General features: G+C 35.5%; 2 protein-coding genes across 2 annotated transcripts; both read left to right on the top strand.

Moving 5' to 3' along the window:
• Window positions 1-270: 270 nt before the first annotated feature.
• On the top strand, window positions 271-3,243 carry zgc:123278 (uncharacterized protein LOC641569 homolog). Its single transcript, XM_059545872.1, has 6 exons — window positions 271-475; window positions 574-661; window positions 1,803-1,868; window positions 1,992-2,155; window positions 2,277-2,367; window positions 2,701-3,243. The coding sequence occupies exons 1-6, from the start codon at window positions 431-433 to the stop codon at window positions 2,802-2,804; spliced, it is 558 nt and encodes a 185-aa protein (XP_059401855.1). The 5' UTR covers window positions 271-430; the 3' UTR covers window positions 2,805-3,243.
• A 40-nt stretch (window positions 3,244-3,283) lies between these two features.
• LOC132133138 (tumor susceptibility gene 101 protein-like) lies at window positions 3,284-10,235 on the top strand. The gene is made up of 10 exons (XM_059545870.1): window positions 3,284-3,626; window positions 4,490-4,577; window positions 4,656-4,721; window positions 4,800-4,963; window positions 5,120-5,246; window positions 6,929-6,986; window positions 7,145-7,239; window positions 9,488-9,690; window positions 9,764-10,003; window positions 10,121-10,235. Exons 1-10 carry the CDS (start codon window positions 3,585-3,587, stop codon window positions 10,208-10,210), a joined length of 1,173 nt encoding a protein of 390 aa, XP_059401853.1. The 5' UTR covers window positions 3,284-3,584; the 3' UTR covers window positions 10,211-10,235.
• Window positions 10,236-10,738: the final 503 nt, after the last annotated feature.

The following is a 10,738-nucleotide window of genomic DNA, read 5'->3' as shown; positions in this document are numbered from 1 at the left end:
CCATTAATCACTAGTAACAGTAAAAAAAAAAAAAATAATGTTAGTAGCAGAACTGTACATTATACAGTATATAGAGCATCAAGGCAGCTCTTCACGAGTTTTTATGTTTTAGACAGCAGTTTATTTATCAGTGTAAGTGTGTTTGTGTGGCTGTACATCATTCATTAACCTGAATAAATACTTCCTTCCACGCTTTTGTTGTCCTACAGATAGACAGTAATGTTTCTGTGCAGTTTATTTGTACTGAATGACCTTTAGTTCGTAGATCACAGTTCATCACAGTAAATCTCACTATTGGCTCTTTCTGACAATAACATGGTTTATTGGGCTGAAGCGAAGACTCTTAAGAACTTCACACTCTTCCTGTTGTGATAGTCTTCAGGAGCGAAAGCACACTTCCTCTGGGTCGGCTTGTGTTTCATCTGAAGTCATGACGGTTACACCAGTTCGTGATCTGAAGAGGGTCTTACCTAGGGTACAATTTGAGGATTTCTTATATATATATATATGAAGTCATTTTGACGAGTCGCAGGTGAGTGTGTGCTGAAGACGTGTGTGTGTGTGTGTTTTCAGACGTATTGTCACAGGAGAGAGGTTCTGTCAGAGATCTCTACAGTTTTGTCTCAGCATCAGTCCCTTCAGCCAGTGCTGGATAGATTTGGTGAGCAGTTCAGTTAATTCAGAGCGCTTTTCATCTGTCAGCATTCTATACAAACTCTGTAGATTTACTTCTGTTTTATTTGGCTGTTATACATTAAATAATATGCATCCAAATAATAAAAATCCAACTTCCTGTTTTGAAGCCAAGCTGTTTTAAATGTTGATGCTCTAAAAGATCTACAAAAAACATCTTATTCTCAATGCTCTGGTGCTTAAAATAATATTGATAATAATATAATATTCATTTAGTTCTTCACAAAATAACTGTATAAGAAAAATAACAAAATACGTTTTTTTAAAGTAATACAGAATTATTACTTTTAGCACTTAATAAGCTTTTATTAACTTAAATGTACTATAATAAGTGGCTTCATGTTTAGTAGCCTGCTATTTGTTGATATGTATATTTTATACTTTTTTTTTACATGTCATGTGTTTATAAATCAGTGTTTTCTAGTGATTCATCCATCTTTTTAAAAATATTTTTATTTAGACCTTTTTCATTTTAGAATGTTCATTTTATGTTCTTTACATAGAATATAAAATATATAATTTTACACCCACACACACACACCCACACACACACATATATATATATATATATATATATATATATATATATATATATATATATATATATATATATACACACACACACACACAAACTGGGATATTACAATTAGGCATTACAACTTAGACCCAAATAACAATGTTTTGGAGCTTTAAATAAATAGATATAATTATATAATAATTTTAAAATAACTAAATACAATAATAATACAATATTTTAAATAATTAAACAATGTGAAAAGTATTTTAAAGTAATATCAAATTTTGTTTTACTTTTACACTGACAATAAAGAATATGACTTGATTTTTTTTTATTTTATGTAATTAAGAGATTACTTCATAGAAACTTACTAAAAAATTATTAAATTTAGTACGGTTTGATGATATTAAATAATTTAACAGCGCTTCGTCAGTTATTTTATATAAAGAAAGGTTTAGAGTGCAATTCTAATGTTTTACAAAAAACCACTGACTCTTTTAAAAGTGTTTGTTAAAAATATGTTCACAATGCACAGAATTTACTTATTTCTTTAAGGAAATCAGTTTGTATTTTTCTTGTAATTTCTTCATAGTCTTCAATGATGGCACAGCGAGGACCTTGGTCGGTTTGACTGGAACAATTGAGGTGTTTTATGAAGGTAAGTTTCACCATAAAGATAACTGGACTTTACTTTGGTTTCACGGTTAAGAAAAAAAGAGATTATTATTGCATATGTTTTAATAATGCAGCAATCAAAACACTTCTACATGTTGTGGTTCAGGGAAACGCTACAATATTTCAGTGAGTCTGTGGCTAAAGGAAAGTTATCCACGCACTGCGCCCATCTGCTATGTGAAGCCCACGCCGGAGATGGTGATCGTAGCCAGCAGACACGTCAACGGCAGTGGAGAGATCCTGATGCCTTACCTGGATGAGTGGACACATGTGAGTCTACTGCCTGAGCAGGCTACAATGGGTTTGACCTGCCTAAATACAAAGCATTTACAATTTTCTGTTTTTTCATTAAATGATTTGCATTTTTATTATTATTATTTATTTTTTACAGATGCAGTGTGATCTGCACAGCTTGATTCAGGTTATGAAGGTCGTGTTTAGTGAAGTTCCTCCTCTACGTATGTGTCTTTACCCAAAAGACTGTGAGTATAGTTTGGTTATTCATTCCCATAAACTCATATCATATATTTTAATATAGAGCAGCTTCACTCCTGAATCCCTTCTTCTGTCCTAATTACTTCAAGGAAACAGATAAACAGGCAGTTGACCTAGTTTAGGTGAACAAAATATGATAAGGTGTCCAAAGGTTGATGTGATTTTATGTTTTAATAATTATCATTCTGCACCAACACTACAGCAACAGAAAAACATGGCATTTAAATAAGGCTGCCATATTGTTTTGCAGTCTTAAAGAAAATGCATCTGTGTACTTGTGTGGATGTTAAGGTAAAATTACCATTAATGTTTCTGTTCAGCAGGTTCTGCTTATCACAAACCCTCAGTTGAGGAAATCTCACATGTGATGCTGGACAGAGAGGACGATCTTCCTTTCTCCGAACATAATGAAACCGTCTGTTAGCTTGCTAGATATATCTGCAGTGTGATTTTGTACACATGTAGAAGTACAAGTAGACATTTGCATGAAACTGTAAATATTTGTTTAATAATAATAATAATAATAATAATAATGAATGTTAAATTTGAGCAGCATGAATGTTAATACTCAAATAAATTTAATGTACATTTAATGTAAGTATACACGTTTGTAAAGCAAGGTTTTCCTAATGATTCATGCTCAGTTAAATGTTTTTTTTTATTCTTCATGTATTCATATTGACCTCTATAAAAACACCTACCTAGATATGTAAATATGCAGATATTTACAGTGGGATATCACAACAAATTCACTCAAATTCTATGAACATGAAGTTTTATTAAAAAAAAACTCTTTTAAAATATACATATGTATTTTATTATAATAAATTATGAATTATGATGACGTGAATTAAATATGTTCAAAGAAACCACTTGTCAGACTTTTATTTTGAAACGCCCAGCACACTCCCACCGGAAGTGAAGCTGCTCGCTCCGCTCGCATTGTTTATCTTCCTCGAGATGAATGCTGGTCGATTTCACCTATATTTATTATTTTCTCATTAAGTAATTATTATTCGGAGCGTGTTAATGAGTCATTAAGGCGTTTAGAGTGTGTTTGTGTCGGAAAGCAGGCGTTAATACGAGTATTTCAGGCTCGGTCGGATTCTTGTGGCCTGAGCTCAGACACACTCGTTTATTTCAAATTTATTCTGTTTTTTTTATTTGCTGTTTAGTGTGTTTATTTATATTTGTGTAGTAAGTCATGGCTGTTGTCAACGAAGGAGCTCTTAAAAAGATGCTGAAGGTCAGTATTGTGTTTATTCTTTAATGTGAAAAGTTTGTTAAATTGATAGGGTAAAAATATGATGGATGTTTAATATTATTGTGTCAAAATGGGAAATAATCTCATATCTAACGTTACTGTATTTGGCAGGTTATTCGCGTTCTTATAAGATTGTTGTCATGCTGGAATTGAGTGGTTTCATATGTTTTGAAGTCAAAATAGTTAATATTTAATAATAACTTTCGTTAATAATAACATTAGCAAACGCGTTTAGACCTATAACGCATGGCAGATTATTGTTGAATCTACATTTAAATAATCTTGATTAAATGCTTCATACAGTTGTGATCAGACTTGTGAAAACATAAGAAATGAAAAATAAGAATTATTCATACAAAATAAAATCTAGCATCAAGATTTTTGTGTAGAATTTCTCATTCTTGTTAATGAGATAATAATAAATTATAAACTACCATACAGTTGATATTATACATAAGTGTTATATTAGCGGTGCACATTTTCAAAATATGAGTGAAATATAGTATTAAGTAATATTTACAATTAGTGTATTTATTTATTATTATTATTATTATTTTTATTTATTATTACTTTTTGTAATTTCTATTTATGTATTTGTTTGTTTTGTCTGTTTATGATTTATTTTCCCTTTATTTTTATTTTTTTTATTTTAGTACTTTTAAGTTAAGTTTTTCTACTCTTATCCTGAAATAGTTGCCATGATTTTTTATCGTTGAATGCACATTTAAATATTTTGATAGCTGATACAATATATTTTCAGACATTTCTTTGTGATAAAGCTTGATAGTGGAGAAACATTAGTTTGTGGGGTTATTTATATATGTGTATTATTTTCTATATTTCAGCAATACAAATACAGAGATCTCACTGTGCGGGAGATAACAAACGTCATCTCTCAGTACAAAGACCTCAAACCTGTTATGGATGCGTACGGTAAGATCCTCTCATCCCGAGTCTCTGGTAAGTCGATTCTTGTGAGATTTCCGTGAATAACTGATGTTTCCTGCACAGTATTTAATGACGGATCCTCCAGAGACCTGATGAGCCTCTCAGGAACGGTTCCAGTCAGTTATAGAGGTGGGTTAGAGAACTGTTTATAGTGTAAAGATGAAGGCAGCATTATATCATATAACCACGCATGTTTTCCCGTTTCAGGGAATGTGTATAATATTCCCGTGTGCTTGTGGCTGCTGGATACGTATCCCTACAACCCTCCCATATGTTTTGTGAAGCCCACCAGTGCGATGATGATCAAGACCGGCAAACACATCGACGCCAACGGCAAGATCTACCTGCCCTACCTGCACGAGTGGAAACATGTACGACTCCATGCGTCACAGCAAATTATTTCATTCTGTTGTCTAATATAACATAAAAAAAACATGTTTTATGCCCTTGTAAAACTCTTTGGTATGTGATATGAGGAAGCCGGAACAGGTCAGATTTCTCACTTTTCTTTGGTCTTGGCCCATTAGCCTCAGTCGGATCTGTACGGGCTCATCCAGGTCATGATCGTGGTGTTTGGTGAGGAGCCGCCCGTGTTCTCCAGACCCACCACACAACCTCCCTACCAGGCCTTCCAAGCAGCCGGACCCCCGAACCGTGAGCACCTCTTCTGTGAATCTCACAATACAATCGACAAAGTAGTTATATAGTACAGACCAGAAGTTTGGACACACCTTCTCATTCAAAGAGTTTTCTTTATTTTCATGACTATGAAAATTGTAGAGTCACACTGAAGGCATCAAAACTATGAATTAACACATGTGGAATTATATATGGAATTATATACATAACAAAAAAGTGTGAAACAACTGAAAATATGTCATATTGTAGGTTCTTCAAAGTAGCCACCTTTTGCTTTGATTACTGCTTTGCACACTCTTGGCATTCTCTTGATGAGCTTCAAGAGGTAGTCACCTGAAATGGTCTTCCAACAGTCTTGAAGGAGTTCCCCGAGAGATGCTTAGCACTTGTTGGCCCTTTTGCCTTCTGTCTGCGGTCCAGCTCACCCCTAAACCATCTCGATTGGGTTCAGGTCCGGTGACAGTGGAGGTCAGGTCATCTGGCGCTGCACCCAATCACTCTCCTTCTTGCTCAAATAGCCCTTGATGCCTTCAGTGTGACTCTACAATTTTCATAGTCATGAAAATAAAGAAAACTCTTTGAATGAGAAGGTGTCCAAACTTTTGGTCTGTACTGTATTTTGTTTATAAAGAAAACGAAACTTTAAACCTGCAGTAGGTAACTTTTGTAAAAAAATATATTTTTACATATTTGTTAAACCTGTCATTATGTCCTGACAGTAGAATATGAGACCGATAATCTGTGAAAAAATCAAGCTCCTCTGGCTCCTCCCAGTGGTCCTTTTGCCATTTGCAGAAATGCACCGCTCCCAGTAAGAAACAACCAATCAGAGCTGCGGTCCGTAACTTTTTTTGTGTTCAAAATTTACAAAATGTATATAATAAGCGAGTACACCATGAATCTATTTTCCAAACCGTGTTTTTAGCCTGTCCTGAATCACTAGGGTACACCTATAATAAGTGTTTATATTGGGACTATTTTAGATTGCTTCGGGGGTACCGCGGCGGAGTAACCCGGTACCTTTGTGATTCTTCATAGACATAAACAGAGAGAAGTAGCTCCGGCTACAATGTTCTTCCGCAAGACGCAAGCAGTTCTGTTTATTAACCGCTAGAGCGTCAAAAGTTACAGACTGCAGCTTTAAGCATCGAAATATTTTGTTGATTTGTTTTTTATGTATGCATCAATGTTATTTTAGTATTACTTATGTAATGTTATGGTAATTATTAATAGTTTTAATTAGCTTTTCATTTTGCTTTTTAATTTTCTTTAAATTCAAGTAATTTTGTTTTGTTATTTAGTCATTTTTATATGGCTTTTGTCATTTATATTTAGCTTTTCTTTGTTTTATTTCAGTTTTAGTTTCTGCTTCAACTTCAACCTTATACTTATTATTTATTTCAGTTAAATTTAAGTTTCAATTTAATTATTTTTTTTAAATGTAATATGTTTTATTTTATTATTCAGTTCAGATTTTTTTATGCAAAATATAATTTCTTGTTTTTTTATTTTGTTTTTGGCAATAGTACACACTTCTTGACCTGGAGATATATTTATGCAATTTAATTATTTAGCTCAGATTGCTCATAATATAAAATAAGTTTTACATGATCATTCCCAGTTATTGCCAGTTTTAAACAGCAGAGGTCTCCCAGCACCAGCAGTGCATATGTAAGTGTTTGTTTTGTGTCCTCCAGAGTCCTATATGCCAGGAATGCCAGCAGTATCTCCCTACGGGCCAAACCCAAACCCCTGGTAATGACTCCTTCAGTCTGGTCAAAGATCATGCAACAGTCTAATCAACATTTAATAAACCGGTTAAAATCATTTGAATTTTTTCCAACACTTGAAATCCTGTGTTATAATTACAGAGCATGATTAACTGGTTATGTAATGATTTGTGTCCACTTCAGTGGTTATCCCGGTTACCCTTACCCAGGAGGCAATGCTTATCCTGCCACAGGCGCTCCAGCGCATTACACTTCCCAGACTCCCGTCACTGCTGTGGGTGAGTTGGCATGTTTGCCTTTGGCTTGGTTTTATTGCTAAACTACATCATATACAGTTATACTGTAAATCACCGTAATCCTGGAATAAGAAACGTGGGTTCCATTTTCAGTTTCAGGTTGTAGTCTTCAGACGTCATTTTTCAGATTTGTTCTTAGCCTTATTTCCATCTGAATTGGTAATTGTATATGCATGTGTATTGATGTGAATTTGCAATGTTCTGTCTAAATATTAGTTCATCCGTGTCCGAGTTCATTTGAAGCGGCAACACTTATGTTTAAAAAAGGGTAGATGTAAATTTGCATTAAATCTGAACCTCGGTTAATCTGAATCATGAGTAGCTGAAATGAAGAAGATTCTGAATTCATTTGAACTGGCAAAATTCTGTCAGAAAATGTGTTCATCTGAATTGGTAACAGAAGTTGAATCACAGTTTAATCGAATGATTCGTTCGTGAACCAGATATCACTGCTTTGTTTTGAACTCTCTCACAACAGACACGGAAGAGAAGACAATGCTGAATAAAGTCGTAGTTTTTGCTTCATTTGATTTGGCAACATTTAATCTGAGTCTGAGATCATCTAACTTTGCTGCATTTAATATGAATGTAAGTCTTAATTAGCAACATTCTGTCCAAATCTGAGTTGATCTGAATCACTAGCTCTGAATATGAATCAGAGCTGAATTGACTTGGTAGCATTCAGCTTAAATCTGAATTCATTTTAATTGGCAATGTTCAATCTGAATCTGTTAATCTGAATTTATAACAACTACACTGAATTTAAGTGAGTAACATTCAGTATGAATATGTGAGTTGATCTGAACCGGCAACACTGAATCTGAATCAGAGCTGAACTGAATTGGTTGAATTCTGCAGTCATTTGAATTGTCAAAATTCAGTCTGAATCTGAGTTCATCTAAATGTGTAGCAGTTACTCAGAAATTATATTAGAAATGGTCAATCTGAATTCATCTATATTTGCTGCATTGAATATGAGTCAATCTTAATTAGCAATATTCTGTCTAAATCTTAGTTGATCTGAATTGACAGCACTGAATATGAATCAGAGCAGGATTGAATTAGTAACATTCAGTTAAAATCTGAATTCACTTGAATTAGCAACATTCAACCCGAATCTGTGTTACTCTGAATTAACAAGCATTATGCCTGAATATAGAACACTGAACCGTTCAGACTGAATCTGAATTAATTAGAATTGGCTGCATTTATTCTAAATTTGGCTTAATGTGAATCAGTGGCCTTTACTCTGAATTTGAGTAGGCAGCATTCAATGAGTGAGTTCATCTGAATTGGCATCTTTTGGTGAGAATATGAGTTAATCTGGATTAACAACATTCTGTATGAACTGGAGTTAATCTGAATTGGAGATGTATTGCAGTCTCGAAAGTCTACATCTAAAATATCATATTGGACAAGACACAGACTTCCCTGAATGATAAGACACATAGCTTCATAAAAGTACCCAGTAGAACACACTTCACCCTTCATATTCACTCTACACATCGGTCTCTGCTCGTGACCCTGACCTCTGGTCTTCAGCCTGGCTGTGTGTGCCTGCTTTACAGTGACCTTGTTGGACTGCTCTGAAAGGTTGGGCCTAGAACTAGATTCTGGGCTGCTAGAGGTCAGAGAACTTCATCCAGTTCATCACGTTTGACAGAGAGGGTGCTGTGTATATTTAGAGAGGCAGGAGAGGCAGGGAACTTTCCTCCTTAGGTTTGAACCATGACATTAACTACACTGCTTTATGAGTGTTTCTGTATGGCTGAGATATGAACCCATTTCAGCTGGGCTAATCGCAGACAGAAGACGTTCTCAGGGGCACAAATTATGTAATATGGGGGGAATGATCACAGTCGAACATTGTTAAAACATAAAACTTTTGTTTTGACTATGGTTTCTTATTCACCAGTCTTTATAGGTTTTTCAATAGGAATTTCTCAATAGTAAATGCAAAGAGTTTGAATTGTTTCATTTCAACCAAACTGAATTGGACTCATGACCTTGGTGTTACTGAAGTCATGCTCTATTGTTTGAGCTGCAGGAACGCCAGCAAAATCTCTTAATGTATCAAAAAATATTCAGCATGTTGGACATTCCTACCTAAGTTTACTTAAAAACATGCAAAAACTAAAATACTGTGAAACTTATGTTAATTCACCATCTTGCTGGTAATTCCCCAAATCAAATCAGTGGCAATAAATTGGTGTCTGTCTTCTCCTTGCAGGTCCGAGTCGTGATGGCACCATCGGTGAGGACACCATCCGAGCATCGCTGATCTCAGCTGTGAGCGATAAACTGCGCTGGAGAATGAAAGAGGAGATGGACAGAGCACAAGCCGAGCTGGACGCCCTGAAGAGAACTGAAGAAGACCTGAAGAAAGGACACCAGAAGCTGGAAGACATGGTGTCCCGTCTGGACCAGGAAGTGGTATGAACATTTGCAATTACTCTATAGGTTCTGCATTTGAGATCAGAAACGTGACATTTTGTGGCACCCCCAGGCTGAGGTGGACAGAAACATCGAGCTCCTCAAGAGGAAGGACGAGGAACTAAGCGAAGCTCTGGAGAAGATGGAGAACCAGTCGGAAAACAATGACATTGATGACGTGATCATCCCAACAGCCCCGCTCTACAAACAGATCCTGAACCTGTACGCAGAGGAGAACGCCATAGAGGACACCATCTTTTACCTGGGAGAAGCCCTTCGGAGAGGAGTCATCGACCTGGAGGTCTTCCTCAAGGTCTGTTCGCCCATCTAGATCTCTCTTTTCAGAGAACAATGCAAGTTTTGGCTCAACCTTGGCATTTATTGCACTATTCTCGTTTGACATCCCCATTTGTCTTATTTTTGTCCTCAGCATGTGCGTCTGCTGTCCCGAAAACAGTTCCAGCTGCGAGCGCTCATGCAGAAAGCGCGAAAGACGGCCGGACTGAGTGACCTTTACTGACCCTGCGCTCCAGCTCTCATCACTAATCTCAGTTAGTGTCACATGTCAGTGGGAGTTCAGCTGTTAATCATATTTTACTTCTGTGAGAGTTTTAGCTACTGTAACTGGTTAACTATATTTTCTTGATTTGGAAAAGGTGAAATCAGGTACAATATTTGAAAGCTAAAAGGAAAAACTAGACCTGAGCATTAGAAGTAGAAGAGATGTCTTAGACTTCATGTTTCTTCTTTCATTTGAGCTTCTCGTGTTAAACTGGCAGGCGTTTGGGTCTTTGGCTTTAGATAGTACTGTTATTAACCGTGCACAGTCAACTTTTCTGCAAGAAGTATATGAAAAAATTGCTCCCAAATGTGGATAGCAACTACTGGTTTCATTCAGACACTTGTTTCAAAGTGTTGTCATACTCCTATAACCATGTGAATCTCACAGAAAAATTCACCTCAAAATAAATACGTATATTTTCTGCATAAAACATTTAGGACTATTAAGATTTTTTTACATTGTGTAAAATATTAAGTACATTTAGGT

Source organism: Carassius carassius, chromosome 50 (assembly GCF_963082965.1).
Source record: "Carassius carassius chromosome 50, fCarCar2.1, whole genome shotgun sequence".
Taxonomy (NCBI): domain Eukaryota; kingdom Metazoa; phylum Chordata; class Actinopteri; order Cypriniformes; family Cyprinidae; genus Carassius; species Carassius carassius.
This window is presented reverse-complemented; position numbering and strand designations above follow the sequence as displayed.

What these genes read in the sequence shown, in the direction of transcription:
- zgc:123278 (XM_059545872.1), top strand. Translation starts at nt 431, where the DNA reads ATGACGGTTACACCAGTTCGTGATCTGAAGAGGGTCTTACCTAGG. An exon ending in GCCAGTGCTGGATAGATTTG is followed by an intron (nt 662 to 1,802) that starts GTGAGCAGTTCA and finishes ATTTCTTCATAG; the next exon opens with TCTTCAATGATGGCACAGCG. An exon ending in ACCTGGATGAGTGGACACAT is followed by an intron (nt 2,156 to 2,276) that starts GTGAGTCTACTG and finishes TATTTTTTACAG; the next exon opens with ATGCAGTGTGATCTGCACAG.
- LOC132133138 (XM_059545870.1), top strand. Translation starts at nt 3,585, where the DNA reads ATGGCTGTTGTCAACGAAGGAGCTCTTAAAAAGATGCTGAAG. An exon ending in ACCTGTTATGGATGCGTACG is followed by an intron (nt 4,578 to 4,655) that starts GTAAGATCCTCT and finishes TTTCCTGCACAG; the next exon opens with TATTTAATGACGGATCCTCC. An exon ending in CCCGTCTGGACCAGGAAGTG is followed by an intron (nt 9,691 to 9,763) that starts GTATGAACATTT and finishes TGGCACCCCCAG; the next exon opens with GCTGAGGTGGACAGAAACAT.